The sequence below is a fragment of the Xenopus laevis genome, chromosome 2L (genome assembly GCF_017654675.1).
Source record: "Xenopus laevis strain J_2021 chromosome 2L, Xenopus_laevis_v10.1, whole genome shotgun sequence".
In the NCBI taxonomy this organism is placed as follows: Eukaryota; Metazoa; Chordata; class Amphibia; order Anura; family Pipidae; genus Xenopus; species Xenopus laevis.
In genome coordinates, this window is record NC_054373.1 from 73,685,586 (window position 1) to 73,707,345 (window position 21,760).

The following is a 21,760-nucleotide window of genomic DNA, read 5'->3' on the forward strand; positions in this document are numbered from 1 at the left end:
TTGATGAGTAAACAGTCAAGTATACCAAGGAGAGAACACAGACCAGAAAGGAGTTTTGAATTAATATTCATACTGCATGGTTGTTTTGCAAATACTATGCATTTGTAAGAAAGGCAATAGTATATCTTGACTGCTGACAGTAGTTATTGTTATATAGGTATGCAAAAAATAGATATCACTTTATTGTTGGGCAAATTCCTCTCCATTACCTGTTACCACCTAGTGAATCCTGCAGTAGTCGAGTCAGTTTGGAATCTCTGTACGGAATATGGAGAACCTTCTTACTTTGATCTCCAAGAGCACTTATTACATTCCCAAGTGCCAGCTGTGCAGAAACAAATTATACATGCAATTAAGACAGGAAGTTAAAATGTTCATTAGTACAGTTTAGACAACTCCAAGGTGTTAATTGAGAAAGTCATGACTTGAGAAAGCCATTGTAATGGCGGTGTCTCCGTCTATGGCTTTTAGCTAGCTGCTGGACCACACAGCAACAGTTGGGGGGTTTGCTCCTTAAAGGAGAATTCAAGCCTTTAGCAAAAAATCCCCTACCCCCCACCCCACTTACACCTGCCTCCCTCCTTCCCCCAGCCTAACTGCCCTCCTGGGGAAATGCCCCTAGCTTTTTACTTACTCCTCGGTGCAGATTGCATCGGAGTTCACTGCAGCCGTCTTATGGGTCTTTGTGTCTTTGGTGCATGTGCCGCTTCGCTGGTCTACATCTCAGTTTACAGAAGACCCGTAAGATGGCTGCGGTGAAATCTGATGCCTGAATCTGCGCTGAGGGTTAAGTAAAAATTTAGGGGCATTTCCCTGGGGGGGGGGGGGTAGTTAAGCTGAGGTGGGGGTAAGGTTTTTTTTGCTAAAGGGTTGAATTCTCCTTTAAGCACATGCCTCTCCTGTCTATCTCTAGGCATTTTCTATTCCTCCCCTTTCTGGACCTTCAAGGGGGCATATTTACTAAAGGGCAAAGTGGCTGTTGCTAGCAAAAATTCACCAGAAATCTCATCCACAGGGACATTGCCAATTTAATAACAGCCATAGATGACAATTCGCTAGAGAAAGAGACCATCGCTAGGACCAGCCGCATTTTTGCTCAGGCAAACAAACGTAACTCCACAAATTCACTAAAGTGGGAATTTCGCCAGTTTCCTTCGCTACCTTAGACCAGGCGAACTGATAAGATGAAGCTACATACTCCTCAATCTTATGTCAGTGACATCATATCATGTATGCCGGAAAGTCATAAAAGTTGTAAAAAATGCTGGGGTTTTTTTTAAAGTGGGATTGCCTTCAAAAGTTCTAACTTTTAAAGATTTTTGTGTTAACCAATTTGAGGGGCTTGCCACATTTGTTTTTGCGGATGGACTTATGTCTAGGCCTAGGGCATTAGAGGATCTACAGTATTTAATCTTTTATTTTGCTTACTTGGACATTTGTAATAATAAGTGGCCACTTCAAGCATTTAACCAACATGACTAATAAAGAAGTCTATATGACCTATATCTACCCACCATATTCAAATTGACTTAAGCGTAAGAGTACTAACGTTAGGAAGAGTTCTTCGTTAGGAAGAATTGAATGCTAGCGAAAGATTGCTAAGAAATACGTGTGCCGACAAATTAATGCTAGCTAAACTTAGCCAGCATTCAGCTGCTGATATGCAACTTTGCATTTTAGTGGTAACAAATTTACACCTGGAGAAGTGGTGCGAAGTGTGGCGGAGCGTTTGCTTGCAAAAAAAAGCAAAATGGCAGCCATACAGAGGAGTTTAATATCACAATGGTGATGTCAAGCCCCTCCCTCTAGTCACCTTGAGTGGCCAATTGCAGATGGGGCATTTCTGCACTCCGTTTCAACCATGCTGCTTTCATGTAGATTTTTACTGATTACTGATCTCCAAAAGATCAGTATGTACATTATTCCCTATGTACATTATCTCCTAACTATTTACATACATCATGAGGATGAAATATGAACTTGTTATTTATACCACTGAAGTAGATATGCACTCTTTATTGCTCTCTAGTGAATGGTTTATGTACATTAATTCATATGCACTTGTACTCATACTGTTAGCACTGTTATACTAACTGGTTTAATGACTGGAAGTCCTGTGTCTTAATTGTAATCTACATTTCATCTCTAGATCAGTGAAAATGAAACGTAGATTACAATTAAGCGACAGGACTTTAAGGTGTATTTTCAATGATGCATTTAATAATACCTATATTTTTTATTTTCATGTATGATGATTTTTTTCTATGGTCTAACTTCAATGGCTATTTGTTCAAGTCAGAATTTGGTCTTGTGGGTTTCATGATGTAAAGTGGAACTAGCCACTAAAAATGTTGTACATTATGTTCTGAAGCTTCTGTACCAGCCCAAGGCAACCAAACCCATTTAGCAGTAAAGATCTGTGCCTCCAAATATGCCCCAGTAGCTCCCCTTTTCTGCTGATTCACTGCACATGCTCTGTGCTACTGTCACTTACTGAGCTTAGGGACCGATTCAAAATATACAGCACACATCACAATATAAGGCTAATTAGTAATTGATACAGATAATTACTACATGGCAGCACAGAAACCAGTGCAACTGGCATCAGAATGTAATAATCTACCCTGTAGCATCATCTTATATTACAGGCCAACCTCATTTCTGCTTGATAGTTTGCAACAACCTCTAAGCTTAGCTTCTCAACAGCTGCTCGAAGCCCACTGAGAACGTGAATGTTGCAGATACTTTCCAAGATGTTGATCCCCTGTGACAAGTTTGGATCATTGCTGCTATTGAGGAGCTGAAACTTTTAGCTGGCGCAAAGTTCGGTATATAGAATATGGCATTTTTAGCCATATTAATTTTTAGGGTTTAGTTCTCCTTTAAAAGGATTGTTAAGCTAAAAACAAAACAACCCCAAGGTATGAATTATGAATTTAACATATCTTGCGACTAGTAAAAGGAACATACAAGTTCACCCCCCCACCAGAGGTGTGTGCTAACATATGACGGCAACAATAGTATTTTTCATAGAACGGCACAATATATAGCACCTAAATAACTTAAGGAGGTGTGTGATCAGATGGCTACGTTACATGTGCAAGCACTTCATTTCAGAAAGGACCAAAGTATCCTAGTCCTCCAAACATGCATATATTTTAAGACTAACAATGACACTTACAAGGCCACAATTAATAGAGATCCCTTCTCTTGCTCTCTCTCCAGTTGCTCCTGTCCTTTTGAGACGTTCAGATCCTGCCAGGTCAACAAAGTGAAATTTAGCAGTCAAAGTCTCATACTCCAAGGAAGAACTGTCCACCTGTAGAGCAGAGAAAAGCAAAGACAGAAGTAAGGCATTTTACGTAAGCAAATTTTGTCTGTAATTATACAGTACCTTATAACTGGGGTAAGCTGCGTAATCTCATGTAGGTGGAGGACAATCCTATTGGGTTTTCTAAATGTCAACATTTTTTTTAGAATTAGGCTACTGGCAGACAGCAGGGTTGGAAAACAGAAGAGACTCGCTTAGGGCGCAATAGTGGGGAGCATAAGTATCCCTAGGCACATACAGTACCTCACCTGCCTCCTCACCCTGCACATCAGCAGTGGCAAGTGTAGAGGGGAAGAGGTGGGAGGAGTTGGCAAGCAGGGGTGTAGCGGGGGCCTCAGTTGCCTCCAGTGCAGACAAAAAAAAGTTTCTTTCCTACTGGGATTAATGTAAACTGCAGGTGGTACATATGCATATATATATACACATCACAAAGAAGCTGGAAGTTGCCTTGCTAGGTAACTTCAGGCTACTATGTGGTGTAGCCACTGGGTATTTTTAATAAACCCAGTGAATGCATTATTGTCTGTGGTGGAGATTAACGTTATGCTGACACTAAAAACTACTCATCAAAATATTAGGGGCCGATTCACTAAGGGTCGAATATCGAGGGTTAATTAACTCTCGATATTCGACTAGGAATTGAAATCCTTCGACTTCGAATATCAAAGTCAAAGGATTTAGCGCAGATAGTTCGATCGAACGATCGAAGGATAATTCCTTCAATCGAACGATCGAAGGATAATTCCTTCGATCGAACGATTAAATCCTTCTAATCGAACGTTTCGAAGGATTTAAATCCCACGATCGAAGGAATATCCTTCGATCAAAAAAAGTTAGCCAAGCCTATGGGGACCTTCCCCATAGGCTAACATTGACTTCGGTAGCTTTTAGATGGCGAACTAGGGGGTCGAAGTATTTTTTAAAGAGACAGTACTTCGACTATCGAATGGTCGAATAGTCAAACGATTTTTACTACGAATCCTTCGATTCGTAGTCGTAGTCGAAGGTCGAAGTAGCCCATTCGATGGTCGAAGTAGCCCAAAAAATACTTCGAAATTCGAAGTTTTTTAACTTCGAATCCTTCACTCGAAGTTAGTGAATCGGCCCCTTAATGTACATTACAAATTGCCTATAAGTAATATTGATTGTTTTTCACTGGTACTGTAAGTCTGTAAGGAATTGTTACATAATTCTTCATCTAAAATAGGGACTTAACTCCTGACTGTGGGCCCACAAGTAATATGAATTAATTAAGTGATCAAAAATTATTGTTAAAAAGGCATTATTTATTTACAAACCAATACTATGAGTTTGTGCCAGCATGGTTTTATGCGTAATAGATCTTGCCAGACTAACTTAATTTCTTTTTATGAGAATGTAAGTAGAGACCTCGATTCTGGGATGGCAGTGGATGTGATTTACTTAGACTTTGCTAAAGCATTTGATACAGTGCCACACAAAAGGTTACTGGTTAAATTAAGGAATGTTGGCCTGGAACATAGTATTTGTACCTGGATAGAGAACTGGCTAAAAGATAGACTACAAAGAGTGGTGGTAAATGGAACATTTTCTAATTGGACCAGTGGAGTACCGCAGGGCTCTGTACTAGGTCCCTTGCTTTTCAACTTGTTTATTAATGACCTGGAGGTGGGCATTGAAAGTACTGTTTCTATTTTTGCAGTTTATACTAAATTGTGCAGAACTATAGGTTCCATGCAAGATGCTGCCACTTTGCAGAGTGATTTGTCTAAACTGGAAAACTGGGCAGCAAACTGGAAAATGAGGTTCAATGTTTATAAATGCAAGGTTATGCACTTTGGCAAAAATAATATAAATGCAAGTTATACACTAAATGGCAGTGTGTTGGGAGTTTCCTTAAATGAGAAGGATCTATTGGTCTTTGTAGATAACACGTTGTCTAATTCTGGAAAGTGTCATTCTGTGGCTACTAAAGCAAATAAAGTTCTGTCTTGCATAAAAAAGGGCATTAACTCAAGGGATGAAAACATAATTATGCCTCTTTATAGGTCCCTTGTAAGGCCTCTTCTGGAGTATGCAGTGCAGTTTTGGACTCCAGTCCTTAAGAGGGATTTAAATGAGCTGGATAGAGTGCAGAGACGTGCAACTAAATTGGTTAGAGGGACGGAAGACTTAAATTATGAGGGTAGACTGTCATGGTTGGGGTTGTTTTTTCTGGAAAAAATGCGCCTACGAGGGGACATGATTACACTTTACAAGTACATTAGAGGACATTATAGACAAATAGCAGGGGACCTTTTTACCCATAAAGTGGATCACCGTACCAGAGGCCACCCCCTTTAGACTAGAAGAAAAAGAACTTTCATTTGAAGCAACGTAGGGGGTTCTTCACAGTCAGTTACAGTGAGGTTGTGGAATGCACTGCCGGGTGATGTTGTGATGGCTGATTCAGTTAATGCCTTTAAGAATGCCTTGGATGATTTTTTGGACAGACATAATATCAAAGGCTATTGTGATACTAAGCTCTATAGTTAGTATAGGTATGGGTATATATAATTTAATTAAAAGTAGGGAGGGGTGTGTGTATGGATGCTGGATTTTCATTTGGAGGGGTTGAACTTGATGGACTTTGTCTTTTTTCAACCCAATTTAACTATGTGACTATGTAAATTTAACTATGCCTCTGTTTACAATTAAAACAAATTAAAAACATAAATTAGTACACATGGGGGGAGGGATCCCTCTTAGATGGATGCATCTTAGATGGATGCATAATGCATGAAGTATATAGTTTATACAATTGCACATGCATTTTCTCACATCTGATTGTTTATCACATTGTGTGATTATGCATCCTGTTCTAGTGAAGTACTGTGCTGTGCTTCTCCAAACAAGCTAGGCCATTGGAACAGCCTCTACTGCACATTTCTCAATAGTCTTGTTGCTGGAGCAAGTCTCAGTGGGCATGATTTTTTTTTGAAAGAGATGCTGTCGCAAGTTAGAGGACAACCTGATTCTATATAAAGTGAGCTTGGCAATCTTGCTCGTATGGTAATGCATATTGTGCATGCATCGACTTTAGGAACTAGGCAAGAACAGGGTTTACATTTCACTCACATTGAAAAGTTAGACTAAAATGATGTACATAGAGCAGGACTCAGAAAAACTATTTTGTTGAAGATAGACTGAGAAGATAGCATGTGAACGTGAATTTGGATTTCATCTGGAGAAAAATTTAATTCTGAGCACCCTGCTTACTGTTTAAAATTGTAAAACTTTAAAATATATATCCCTCATGATCAGATACCTGCTTTCCTGGATTCCATCTGATCTGATTCCCACAGCAGAAGTACAGTCTTCTGCTTCCTGTTCTAGCATTAGCCCCACTCCCTGTAATGTACTGTCTTGTGCTTTTCCTCCAGACCCGCTAATCAGTTGGAGAAGTCTCAACTGCACATTTCTCATAGTCCTGCTGCTGCAAGTCTCAGTGGGCATTAGCAGAATTTTTTTTATGAGCGAGATGATGTTGCAACAAGTGCAGTATAGAGGATTGCCCACAATTTAGAGGAGTGCCCACAAGCTTACTTGTATGGCAATACATATTGTACATGCATTGACTTTAGGAACAAGGCAATAACAGGGTTTACTTCTCGCTCAAACTGAAAAGTTAGATTAAAATGATCAGTACATAGAAGGCATTGAAATAAGCAACTTCTTACCGAGCAAGACTCAGAAACACGAGTTTGTTGGAGATGGACTGAGAAGATAGCATGTGAACGTGAACTCTGTGAATTCATCTGGGTGCTGGCTGTAGTACGAGAAAGAGCACCTTCCTTCAGTAGCTGTAATAGCTTAAAGATTTAATGAAAATTAGTTAGTAAGAATCTGGCTTTTTTCTATATTTTAAAGAGTCAGTTTTAATATTTATAATTGACACTTTTATATTTGACCAATGAAAATATTAATGACTGATATAAAAGTTTATATAATAACAGCTATTTATAATGTGTTTTTCTTCTATTAAGAACTCCAAATAGTAGTACATAATGATCAAGATACAAAATGGTTAATTTACAAACGTCGGATAGGGGTGCAAAGTATGAAAAACAAGTGCAGGTCTCCATGTTTTTCCTAGAATTCACTGTCATGAATGCTTTAATGAGGTCCCTTCTAGCAAGACAAAATACAGCCATAGCTACAGTAGAGTAGTTTCAAACCAAGAAACTGAATGTCCTACAATCAGTCAGTCAAAGCTCAATCCTCAATCTATCTAAAAATCTAATTGACACAAAATTAAAATTCAATTTTAAATTAAGCTCTTACATACAGTATTCACCAAGGAGCAACTATTGGATACTGGAAACAATGGCATAGGAGACCATTTTTATCTAACAATATATAAATAAATAAATAAATAAAGATGATCAAGCACAACAGCCACCCTTTTTCTGGAACATTAAGATAGTAATGCTTATCAGGCCAGGTAATGGCAAGACTGGAAATCAGAGGGGTAACATGCTAACGGTGAGACTGGGAATCAGAGGGAGTGATATGGAGCCCAGTCTCTTACATATATAGTTGGTGGAAAAATAATTGCATTAGTAACTGAAGTATAAATGAGGATTTGTCAATTTGCAATTTCATTTCAATGTGTTACTTTACCCTCACCCTAAGAAGGAATTTGGCTACACCACTGAGGTGTGGGTGTGATATGGTTTCATGATAAAAGTCATGTAACATAACATACACTATTTTGCAAGTAGATTATCCCTTTTGTGTTACATTGTCTACCGGTTGTAAGATACAATGATCTTTTTCCACTAGATAGAAGTATATAAAACTGACACCTCCCCCAATACTGATAATGATTGATTCCATAAACAGGAATTTTCAGTAGACTCAACACTAATTGGTTTAATCCCCCCTTCTAGATTGAGAAACTCTAATACACAATAACAGGGCCTACAGTAGCCCAAATCTGTAATTGGTTTACACTAATTGGTGGATAGACCGAATGATGACCTGTATACATTGTCTAAGAAGGTACTGGATATTAGATGTGCACTCTTGTCAGTACTGTACTATAGAACAGCTGCATTACTTATTGATACAGTGGTTGTTGTGTTACATGTGTTCTTAAACTTTAAATAAAAGAGCTATCAATAGGTCAGTTTATTGTCAAACACATGATTTTGTGATTTTCAGTGGTTTGCAGTGGACTTTAATGATTATTGTTCTGCACGGTTGCATCAATAAATGAAATAGTCCAGCAGACCCACTGTAATACTATGCATTATGTTGCTCCATAGATTCCTGCCAGGCTTCTATTATATGAGAACAATAAGGTATGCAGACAAAAGCCACATACTATCAAATAAAGATGCTTAACCCAGCCACTGAGACTAAAAAATAGCATAAGGGGTTGGGGGTTGAAACTCTCTTTGTCAACTGTAAAGCTGTTTGCTGCATTCTGTGGCTGATAATAAATTGGTTAAGTCACATTGTTACTTGCAATGCCCCAATAAGGAATGTTATTCTGCTAGTTATGGTATCAGAATGAAATATGGTACAGTGCTGTGGTCCTCTGCATGATGAGTTGAATGCTGGGTGTCACTACATTTAGATTGCTAGGTGTTCTAAAATGTAGGGAAAAGTCAGGAAAGAGCCAAAGATCCCTCAACACACTGCATTCAGGCAACTCTGCTGGGATTGTACATGGTGTCTGGATCTTGCAAATGCTTATTCCCCCTGATTTCACAATATCACACAGTATATACCTGCTTAAATATCAGGTATCAGGTATAGCTGCTTACTGTGTGGACACCAGCATTAAAGTACCAGAATTAGCACTAGGCCACTGTAAAGTGATTAATTCTGTAACCAGTTTCTCGTTGCCAGTGGATCATAACGTAAGAGGTAGTTCTATGAAACTTTGGATTAGTCTGCAGGATCTGTGATGTCTGCCAATGTCATTTCAAGACACTGGGCCAAGTATAAAGGCTGGTGAAATATTTTGCCACATAGCCAATGGCAAGTCATGACTTTTCTTCTGAGGCACTGTGTGGTATGCTGCAAAGATTCCTCTGCATGTTGAGGATATCAAGTGATTTTTCTATACTGCAACAAAACACTTCTTAATGTCACCCATAGTGTAAGGCTGTCTCCAGGGTGCTTTTGACTTTTACATAAAACCTGGAAATGGGCAAACAAATTCAATAGTGAACATTTTAGACAATATCCCTTTCTTTGCACTCTGCTCCATAGGTTGCAGCTTAATACAAAGCTCTTTGAACTCCTAGAATGAAATGCAAAGTGAATACAGTATCTCTTACTTGCCTATACGAAGGACTGTTTTTCATAAATATGTAATAAAAGTATTGGTGAGATTGTTCTATACTTCTTGTTTCACATGCTGCAGTGGGAAACCAGGATGCAGGATTGTGGTTTGAACCATTTGTTAACTGATTATTGGGTTTGGGCTCTGGAGTAACTACCACAACTATAAGATTAACATTTAGATAATGCAATGGCTGCCGCGGTAATCAATGAAATTCCCCTTATAATGTGTGATACCGAAAGCTGTGGTGTGGTACTCTACATGATTAATTTAATATCAGATACACAAAGGTTTTTCTTTTTTTTAATTATGCAAAATTGATATATGGTAACCACCTATTTTTATTTTTTTTAAATTGATACAGCTAATTTAAATCATCTATATTGGGCAGCACCACACTCAGAGGGGACTGGTGGTGGGCAAAACAGGAGTTCCTCCCTAGCATGAGTGTCATTTAGATCCACAGGCTGAGAAGCACCAGTGGCTGGCAGGCACAAATGAGATAGTCACCACATGCCTACAGAGCAAAGGGGCATGCTGTTCCTTGAGGCAGAGCTCTACCCAAGAGAGCAGACACACAGGGAGGCATGTACTGTAGGCACCCCCACACACACACCAGGACCCTAAGTTGCTAGCCATTGGGATGCGCAAGCTAGGGGGTGTCATTCAGATGTGCAAGTCGCAATTCTTGCGCTCAGAGGTGCAAGGGCTTACTGTATTCCATATATGCAACCATATTCCTCTAACTAGATGTAGCATTTTAAAATAACATTGTTATCATTTTAAATGCCCAAGTACAGTGCCAGATCATTAGTAGTTATCTCTTTGCTACTGCCCAAATAAATCCATAAATTCTCCATGATCAGAATGTACTTAAAATCTGACTAATTGTCTATGCATTGCTTTTATATTATTAAAATACATTGCTGGCTAATTTAAACTAATACAGCACAATTTAAGACAACATTATTAAATTACAACTTGTCATTTTTTTTGCATATGTCTCATTTTAATGGTTTAAAAATCTAGCAATCTGACTCTGTGAGCTGCTACCGGGAAACTGAGAGGGAGAAACTACAATTCATTCAACTTAATTATTACAACAGCAAAAAACAGAAAAAAAAAGATCATAATCATAATTTGTTGCATACAATTTTAAGTTCTATAAACTTAATCTGCTCTTTTAAGTGTCCCTTTCCCAACTGAAAAACACTAACATATATGTGGGGCTAATTTATTAACTATCGTTAACTTATTATAAGTGGTCCTGATGCACAACATTCATAAAAGAGTTTACAATGATTTTTATTAACAAACTAGTTACATAAATGAAGGTAAATTGATCAATTGTCTCAGATTTTGATTTCACACATGTTATGTTAAATTGGTCAAAGTATAATAAACCTAACCCTGTGTATTTTAGCAGTTTTACATATAAAGGTATATTAGTTTGTATGCTCTGAAACCATAATTTGCTTTTAATTTTGCTGGTTTAATTATCTAAGAGGCAAATTTATCAAATGTAAAATTTCTAATTCATGTGAGTTTTTAAAAACTCCCATACACTCCCATGAAGTCAAAATTAGACAAATGGAAATTTATTTTAAAAAATCAGATTTGTAAAACTGAGGTGAATTGGATCGACCCAAAAACTCAAATTGAATTCAAATCAAATTTTCTCAAAAAACAACCTCTAATGTCAGAAAGGGAGCAAACAACTCCAAATTGATCCCAGGACGTCTCCCATTGACTAAAACAGCAATTTCGCAGGTTATAGGTGGCGAATATTTGAATTCAAGTTCTTAAAGGGCAGATTATGATAAATCTCTAAAATCAAATCTGAAATTTTATAAAAACGCTAATCAAATTTTAACAATTCGCTAATCGAATTTGACAGTTTTGGCCATTAAAAAAACTAAAAAATTCGAATTCAAACTTTGAATTTTCAATTTGACCCTTGATAAATCTGCCCCCTAAGTGTCAGCAAGCCGACTATATGAGAGTCAAGGAAAGGTGAAATTAAAAAGCTTTTATTGTGGTTGTCAATTGTTCCTTCACATCCCCCATAATAGTCTTAACATAGCCCATTCTTTTATGTTGTTTCTGTAACCACACCAAACCACTGAACTGAACTGACCTGTCAAACGGTTGCATCTCACCTTCATTTGGCGGTTCGGTGTAGAGATATGTGGGCTGAAAAATATTCCCAAGCTCAAACTGTCCAAACCTGCACCCAACCTGGCCCACCATACAATTTATATATGAGCACCCAACCCATCCCTTCTCTGATATCATCAAAGGGGGTGGGGTGAGAGAAAGTATATAAACAAGAACTGCCCCATTGCTAGAGGGTTTGGAACAGCTACATAAAGTCATGGAGTGACATTGAATTTGCACCACCACCAGCCACAAACCACCTCTGGGTGAATTTGGTTTTCCAGAACCCACCCAACCCACAAATCACTACTGCCTTGAGTACTGTCACTATAGGATAAAATGGAGTCTGTTAACTTCCTTGCGATGGAACACATGAAATAAGAAAGAAATCTCATTAGACTTACCATACCATTTGACAACAATCTCATATTCTTATAAAACACTCACACCCACTTTGCACTCCTTCACCCCCGCAACACTAGATGAAGTTAGCAAACTTCTAGCCTGCTCAAACCCACAACCTGCTCCCTTTACCCCATAGCTTCTCCCCTCCTTTACCCAATCTCTCCTGCACTTAACCACCTATTTAAACTTTCCCTTTCTACTGGCACTTTCCATCTTTATACAAACAAGCACTAATCACTTCTATTCTCAAAAAACATTGCCTTGATCTCAGCTCTCTCATCAACTATTGTTCAGTTTCCCTTCTTCCATTCACATCCAAATTGGAAAGATTTGTTTACAAACACCTGGCCAGAATCTAACTCACAGCTCCCTTTTTGACCCCCTGAAATCTAGCATCTGCCCAACACACTCAACTGAAACTGCACTCACCAAAGTAACCAATGATTTTATCCTGGCAAAGTCTAAAGGTCACTATTTCATACTCGTCCTTCTTGATCTCTCTGCAGCCTTTGATACAGTTGACCACCCACTCCTCCTAGACATTCTATACTCTAGCTGGCATTTGTGACACTGCTCTTTAATGGATTATATGGTGTATTTCTGATCATTCCTTTAAAGTTGCTTTCTCTAACTCTATGTAAAGACACTTACCTGTCCTGTGCGGGTTTTAAGGCGCGTGTCCTGTTCACCGCCATCAGCAAATGAAGGTGGCAATGCCGTCCCATGTATACATCTGATCCATCGCCTGCATCAATTTGCCGCATGCTACTTGCATATTTAAAGATGCCAGTGACCATGACAGATTGCTAAGTGATCTTTTGCTCCTGTGGATACTAAGCCTTGTTCCTGTTTTCCTGTTTGATTCTCTGGTTTGACTTTGGCTTGTTTTGACCCCTGACTCTATGCTGCCTGAGACTCTCTCGACCCTGGCTTGTTTCCCATTTATGACTCTTCCCTACCTGAACCGACATCGGCCCGATTCATGACCTTGATTCCATGCTGCCTGATCTAACCTTGGCTCATCCTTGACTTTCGTGGGTTCCTCGGATCCATAATCTCCCATTACCGGCACTCCTGCCTATTTACACAATCCTTCCCCTGTCATCATTTCCAGGGGGTTAGTATTGTAGAATCTTAAGGTGTGGCATCTGACTGGAAGCAACAAACCTAGGTACATCATACTCACTCTATACTACGCTATACTCTATACTACTTTGCTAGGAAAACGTATTCAGTCATTTTTGATTTCGGTATAACCTTTATGCTGATGACACACAACTCTCTTTGTCTACTCCTGACCTCTCTCCTTCTGTCCTTTTCCAAGTCACAGGCTGCATTGCTGCTGTCTCCTCCAGGATGTCTCAGCGCCACCTGAAACTGAATCTTTCTAAAACAGAACTCATTATATTGAACTCATTATATTTCCTCTAAGATCCTCCCCTTTTTCATGCCATTCATTCGACCACACAGGCATGCTGCCTAGGAATTATCTTAGACACTCATTTGTCTTTTTCACCATACATCCAAACACTTGCAAAATCTTGTCATATTTAGCTGTACAATATTGCCATACAACATACGACATATCTCAGTTCAGATACAACCAAAACGCTTATGTGGTCTCTTATTATCTCCTGCCTTGACTACTGTAACCTACTCCTCGCAGGTATTCCAACAAGTTGCCTTTCACAACTCCAGTCTTTTCTAAATGCTGCTTCTTGACTCATTTATCTATCTCACCGCTCAACATCAACTGCTCTCCTATGCATATCCCTTGACTGGTTCCCAATCTCCTCTAGAATCAAATTCGAACTACTTACATTCAAGGCCCTTAACAATGAAGCCTGTCCCTATATTTCATAATTTTAAAGAAACTGTACAAAATTTCTAATTGAAGTACATTGCATGAAATATTGTTTTTTTTCCTTACATTCCCTTTAATACAACCATGAACATTATCGTTTTTGCCCCAAAATCCTCACCATTATAACAATGATAAGGTGATGATGTGCCACTCAATTCACATGCAAATTTGGGTGGATGGGAATAGATTTTTTTCAATGGAAAAAACAGTGTGTGTGCCACTGGCCTAGAGCTCAGAAAGGAGTGTCAGTACCCTGGTGATGATTACCTGTACAAGGACCCAAGTTTTAAGTAGAGACGTAGTTGTGAAGACAATCTTTAACACCTTGGGGCTTCACACAGGGCCACCACTGGTGGTGGTGGCCATGTTTGGCAGCCATTTCATCCTTTCAGAGCTCTGGTGCTGTTGTTGACAAGCTGTAGTATGCACATTCACCTAGTCAACGATCACAGCATTGGGGTCTGCACAGTCCTGCATTAGGCCCTAAGATATGGGGGCCCCTATAATTTGAGTGATGTGGTTGGGTAGGGGCCAAATTGTGTTTTCACTGCTGGAAACAAAGTGACACAATTAGCCAAATGATGTATTCCAAATCTACATATTGGTGAGAACTACTGTATATGTTTAAGCTTTATGATAAATATTGAAACTAATGAGATGCAGATAAAAATGAATAACAAAAGCACTCCTTGGTAAAAAACAATTCTGTACCAAAATAAACCTAATAGTACTGTATACAAAATGGCTTAATTCAGAAGGTTTTATTGCTCTGATGTATTTTATGACTTATTAATAGTGGGCCTTTAAGCTTAAGAAATATACTTATATCGCAGATTTTTGGTGTTCAAGTATATTACATTAAATTTACTGGACAAGCTTAGGCTTACCTCTCCTTCTGAGCTGACACTGCGAATGCTGGCACCACTAACATAGATCCCTCCGCTAGCATCCTCATGGATCCGTATGTTGGATTTCCGATAACGAGAGTCAGGATCGCGTGATACGTCAAACAGATCCAAAATTTCCTCATTGTAGAGCTAGTCAAAATGGAGATAGAAGTTTATAAAATAGGAAAGGAATAGGTTTATAATTCAGGCTAAAGTGCTTTTAAAAATGAGTTTATTATGGTTTTAAATGTTTAATGGACCAGCAACACCAGTGAAAATATTGTTTTTAAAATTAAAATATGTCCGAATTTATCTCAATATCGGCTGCTACAAACTCCTACTAACCCAGCTCGGGTTTTTAATGCTTATTTATATTATTTATACATTTTTCCACGATTTTTTCGTGAATTTCCCCCGAAATCTCAGTATTTTTCGGAGTTTTCACCCGAAAGCTCCGAAAACATTGTGAAATTGCCCGAAACCCCAGACACAACCAAAAATCAATGGGACTGTTCCCATTGACCTTTATGCAACCTCGACAGGTTTGAGATGCCATGGTTTTATATTTGGGCTTTTTAGCCCTCGGGGTTCAATAAATTCCGAAAAATTTGTGATTTTTTTAAAAGTCAGAATTTATAAAAGAAAAATCACAAATTTTTCGGATTTCGGGGAATTTTGAGTATTCGGAGCTTAGTATATAACCCCCTTAAAGTTTTTTTTAAATTAGAGGTTTTTTTTCTTTCTATCCTAGAAATCCATGAAAGTCATCTGACCCCTGTTTATCTTACTGTGTAAGAACTAAATCCGTTGTATTGAACACACTTATCTGTTATCTGCTATGTGCCTTTCTCTCATATTCAGCTTGAATAGCTGCCCCAATGGCTAAACAGCACCGTATTGATATTTAGGGCAAGGGCACACAAAGCGTATTCAGTGCTTCTCTCTGCCTGCAGATTTTAATGAGACGGAAAGGCCTGATAAAAGAAGAAAGCAGGCAGTAATGTAGCTGCACTCAGGCCAAAGATGTGCCTGGCAGCTCAGCCAGAGGAAGCTACTGATCATAAGAGATTCGCTTCTCTCTGTTCCGTTAAAAAACCGCAGGCGGAGAGAAGTGTTAAATACGCTCCATGTGCCCTAAATGTAGAAGTGTTTCTGAAGCAAACATTGAAAACTGCATTTTTACCAGTGCAGAGCCATTACATTATATTTAAATTCATTCATATTTTGGTGCTTTTTCTTTACTTTCCAGTTTAACATTTACTTACTTCTAAGAACTGTGCACTAACTTTAAAGCTGGGCTCTGGCTGTCCTCTCTCATAAGCAGAAGTTTTGTGCTCTTGTATGGTACTGAAGAGCTGACGCACAGCACGTGGGATGATCCCCAGCTCTTCCTCCGTTACCACAAGATCAAATCCACTACCCATTGTATGTGTTTTCCCAGCACCAGTCTGAAATTGGAAAGGGTTGAGTTACCATGGTTTAACATATAAGCAGCTATAAAAAAATAAGCATTTAAAGATTTCTACACAGAAACACAACAGAAACTGCACAAGAACTACTAAGGAGTAAAGTAAGGAGGAAGAAGAGGCAAAACAACGCATAGTGTAGATGACACAGCAGTAAAGTTAATAAAATATAGTAAGGCTAGGATTATCAAAGAAAAGTTTTCAGTAGTAATTTGTACACACATAGAACCTAGGATTCATTCATACCTGTCCATAGGCCAGCACAGTAGCATTGTAGCCTTGAAAGCAACCTTCCACCAGCCCACGTACACAAGTCTCGTAGACCTGGACTTGGTCTGTGTCCATATCAAACACAAAATCATATGTGAAAGCTTTGTCTTTACCCAAAAGCACCTGTGGCTCTCCAGCATAAACCCATGTACATACACGGCATCCTTCAGCCTGTTCCTTACTGCTTTGTGGACGAATCCTGAGAACAGGGAAAAAAATTTAGGAGTGCAATGGAGAAAATTGTTAGAAAGCAAAATAAAAGAAATGTGGCAAGATTTAAGACATCCTGGTGCAGAAAGTATAAAGTCAGATAACTCAATTAAGCATGATGCAAGGGATGATTTGTAAAGGGACATACTATCACAAATATCAATATGATTGCTACAGAAACAGTGTCAGAAATTAAACCTTCTCATGGTTAGACATTTTCAATTATGTGAATAATTGTTGACTTTCCTGTGACAGGGATCCTGACCAATCGCTGTAATTATAAATTTTGGTGGTCCCACACTCCAATGTGTAACGGGGTTCCTCTCAACAGAGTAGTGGCACCGTCCAAGCCACAAAACGTCCAAGATCAGCAGATCTCCAGAGTTTATTTTACACTGTATGAAAGTGTATTTCACAGGTTCAGGTCTGGGACCTGTTATCCAGAATGCTCAAAACCAGGAGTTTTCCGGTGTCTATCCATAATTATGAACTTCATATCTTAAATCTACTAAAAATCATTTATATATTAAATAAACCCAATTGGATTGTTTTCCCACCAATAAGGATTAATCATATCTTACTTGGGATCAAGTACAATGTACTGTTTGTTATTAGCAGGCCTGGGCCTGGGGAGGCAAAGCATTATGGACGCCATGCCGCTCCGGCCACTTTCTCGGGAGCACTGGGGAAAGACATGCAGATCCCTAGTGCTCTCTCTCCTCTTCAGTGCTCCTCGAACGGCGCAAGGTAGTGTGGGTCGGCGATAGGACCGTGCGGGCAGTCTCTAAGACAGCCCGTCAAATCCGCCCCTGGTTATTACAGTGAAAAAGGGAATATGTATTAAAATGTCACATTATTTAATTAAAATTGAGTCTATTGGAGATGACCTTCAGAACGACTTTAAGAATTTTCTGAATAACAGATTTCCAGATAACTGATCCCCTACCTGTAATTTTCTATAGGTATGAATGGGAAAAAGGGTAGTAAGGCAAGGGCATATTCATTTACTTTCTTTTCCTTAATAGGATCGTTTTTATCATTAAATGGCCAACCTGCTAGCAGCCCTACAATCATTCATTTGAGTATTTTATAATATTGATGAATGAGTGTGGCTGAATGAGTGTGAATGAATGAGTGACTGTTCATGCATGCCTGTCTCTTTTCCTGTGGTCATGTGATCTTGTGGTGCCCCCAAGTAGCGTGACAAACACTGTATGCAGATAACTTGCCCAAATAGCCAATGCCCACCACAAAAAATAGGTGTTGTTGTAAACTAAATGTAGAAGGTGTTGTCAAACCGAAAGCGTCTAAAAGGGAAATATTATGGGATGAAACTGTTTGGTGATTTATTTGTTTTTAATTTTTAAAGGCTATACACATCTGCACATCGATAAACTCTCTGATACTAGAAGAGATATTTTCTATGCTCTATTAATATACAAATACTATTTAATTAAGTATTCAGCAATTGTAATGCATGATGCCAAGAGTAATGTTGCTTGTGCTCAACTGCTGTGATGCAGTATTCATTTGTACAAAGACTGATTCTGGTAATGGTCTGCAGTAAAAATGTTTGTATATGCTATAAAGATCACATATATTAATACCTGTACAATAAAGTGTGTTTGCCTCTTCCCTTTGTACTCACATCTCCATCTAGTATAATGTTTTTTCCCCTGTCTTAACTCAATTTTACATCTTTCTTCCTCTCACTAGCTTTGGCTTTCTTTGTCTGTCTTATACCTCCTCTTTCCCCCCTGCTCTGGTTTCCATGGTAACAAAGCATCTGCTGCTGTGCTTAGACTGTATGAATGGGGCAGAAGGGAGCTTTTTAAACCTTGCAGAAGAAGTGTGATCATTAATGCAATAAATGCATCCCAAAGTGTAAAAATGCTGACATAAGAGCATGATACAGGAACAAGGAGACAGGAGAAAACTCAAGCAAGTGATACATTCCGTTAACAAGAGGAGTGAGAGAGTGGGTGACAGCAAGAGGCATAATATAGAAAGTGAGAAGAGCAAGGAAGGAGTTGCTCAAATGAGTACCTGCACTGGGAGAGGACAACAAGGCTTTTGTAAAAATTGCTTTAGAGTTTATAGACTGAGTTTTTGAAAATGAAGCCAATAGGGAACAATGTAGGGTTCGAAATAATGAATTTAAACATTTTGTCTTTATATACAATCCCCTTTTAATGTCACCTGATCATGGTGAGTACATATGCATTAATCCTCCAGTGCCTATAAAATTGTATCCTTTTTGCCACATAAATCCTATTTTTTTTCCACAGTGATTACATTGCACTGTTCCTGTACTCTCTGTTTTGTTAATGCTTAAACATACTGATATAACATACACTAATATTATTATTATTATTGCATGTACTTTTAAAACACCATATTCTGTACTGATGTATAATTGACAAAAAAATCATTACGCTATGTATGAGAGCCCTACCCACAAGGGTTTGCAGTCTATAGTATTATCCCATTTGAGTTTTGATTGTTGACTTAAGTTTTGCCACGATTGTTACTTTAAAAAGCATACATCGGCAGAATGAAAGCTTTTAGTATTATTGATTTTTCTCTACACATATATTTCTGCCCTCTTCCCCAATCTCTCTCTCTTCTTCTTTTACTATGCTGACTCAGGAAGTCACATTTCCCATATAAGCCACACAGGAAACAGGCATACATTAGGCAAAGCAAAAGAGATAATACAGCTTGTAAAATTGCTGTGGTTCTTGCCCTTTGTTTCTTTTGTGTAAATGCTCTTTCACCAGATATACAGTATCACATCTTAAATCCTGCATATATGAATCCCCACGGTAATAAGAAGCATGGATGTGCTAGCTTAAAACAGTCTGCCATTACTGCAGGGTCTGCAGTCACACACAGTTGATTAAAAAAAGGAAATTCGGTTAAAATAACTTTTCTCACTTGTTTTAAGTGACCCATAATGACATTTAGCTCTTGTGCTGTTGTACATTATTGGAGCCATTCATTACATGTCATTATAATGAAAACTTCTTTGTTTTGTCATTAATTTGTTATTTTCATACAAATGTGTTAGTCTGCCAGCAATACAATATTGTTTCTCGTTTGTATTTGTATGCAAGCGTTGTATCAGTAAGTAGTGCTATATAAAGTAAATTAGCATTCATTTCCTCAGTTAGCTGGAGTTTATTTCGGAAACAATAGCACATCTGACAGACAACCCATGTGATACTCAAGTGTCATGTGATACCTTGTGATATGGATAAACTGTTATATGGCACAAAATGAACTGAAACACATATGTCCATAAATGTTATTTATCAGACGTGTAGTATGACTGTGCAATTCATTGACACTGCAGCGTTATTGCTGTACACACCATATAAGACACACAGGAGGGTAGCACTGCTGCAACAACAGCCCTCACTCTGACATATCCCCTGGCACACAGCATTAGATATACTAACATTATCACTTTCACAATGATAAATTACATTGCAGTAAAACCAACCTCAGCGCAACCCTGACACTGCAGTCCCCCTGGCTCCCCATTTTGCTCCTTCTTTTTCCAATTCCTCACTGCCAAGGGAATTTCAGGTGGGGCAGGAGGTATCTGGGGCAGATTTTTCATCTCCAGGCAAGGGTGGATATTTCACATCATGCACCAACTCCCAGTTCCCTTCTCCCCCATGCTGAAGCAGTCTCCGTTGCAGATTTCCGAATGGAACAAAAGGTAAGGCAGCAGAGATTCAGCAACCAATAAAGAGGTGGAAGGAGATGGGGCACACCCACGGTTTGAGAAGCAACCACTCACAAGCACTGGGGAAGGGCAGGTCAATTTTATGGTCCTTAGCTGCTCACTGATGGAGGAGGAAGGGAAAGGCTGCAAAGGGTAGAGCTGCAAACATTTTACAAATAACAGAGGCAATGCCTGTTTGTTGTGTGCCAGTTTTAATATATGAATAAATGTCCTATGGGTATCCACAATTGCACAACTAACATTACCTAGGCTAGTAGATATAATATATATATATATATATATATATATATATATATATATATATATATATATATATATATATAGATAGATAGATAGATAGATAGATAGATAGATAGATATAGATCGATAGATAGATAGATAGATATAGATATACAATTGAGCTCTATCAATAGCTAAAGAACAGTACTTCTTTAATCTTCACTCTGTCCTTTAAACCGCAGTGACTGTTTTCCACATTTAACTAACTCTTATGCCCCCCTCCATTAATATAACTGCCCAAGATCTTGCTCATTTTTAATTAAAAAATCGATCTCATTAGACTGAGCATACCGTCTGACAACAATCAATCTCAGACTAATGTGCAGTCCACTCAGATACACTTTGCACTCCTTTACCCTTGCAATACTAGATGAAGTTAACAAACTTCTAGCCTGCTCAAAACCTGCGCACTTGACCCCATACCCTCTTGCCTCCTTTATCCAATCTCTGATACACTCTCTCCTGCACTTACCCACCTATTTAATCTTTCACTCTCTACTGGTACTTTTCCATCCTTATACAAACAAGCTCTAATCACGCCTATCCTATATTCAATGTACTTTACTTAAGCAATCATTGCTGTATCATAAATCACAAAAGTGTTTCTAAAATCCTAATGTCTCAATTGTACCCTAACCTTTAGTTTGTAAACTCTAATATGCAGGGCCCTCTAATCCTATTGTACTCTGTAACCCTTCAGGGCCGGAACTAGGGGTAGGCAGAAGAGGCACCTGTGGGGGCGCTGGGCAGGTACCTACGCAAACATTTTCTGCCTACCCGCTAGTTCAGGCAGCTTCCTCCCGTGCTTCTCTCGCCTCCTC

The 21,760-nt window shown here is 38.7% G+C and overlaps 1 protein-coding gene across 5 annotated transcripts in view; it reads right to left on the reverse strand.

Moving 5' to 3' along the window:
• Positions 1–20,643, reverse strand: part of LOC108708156 (kinesin-like protein KIF21B) — a 93,210-nt gene extending 72,567 nt beyond the window's left edge. For all 5 annotated transcript variants that reach the window (XR_005965395.1, XM_041582040.1, XM_018246556.2 and 2 more), the window contains exons 1-7: positions 20,412–20,643; positions 16,673–16,895; positions 16,226–16,408; positions 14,961–15,110; positions 7,030–7,161; positions 3,182–3,319; positions 210–325 (exon numbers count right to left, since the gene is read on the reverse strand). Coding sequence is in view for 4 of the 5 variants with exons in the window: in XM_041582040.1 (XP_041437974.1) it covers positions 210–325; positions 3,182–3,319; positions 7,030–7,161; positions 14,961–15,110; positions 16,226–16,408; positions 16,673–16,895; positions 20,412–20,452 (983 nt within the window). In the remaining variant the exon portion in view is untranslated. The remainder of the gene's footprint in view (positions 1–209; positions 326–3,181; positions 3,320–7,029; positions 7,162–14,960; positions 15,111–16,225; positions 16,409–16,672; positions 16,896–20,411) is intronic.
• Positions 20,644–21,760: the final 1,117 nt, after the last annotated feature.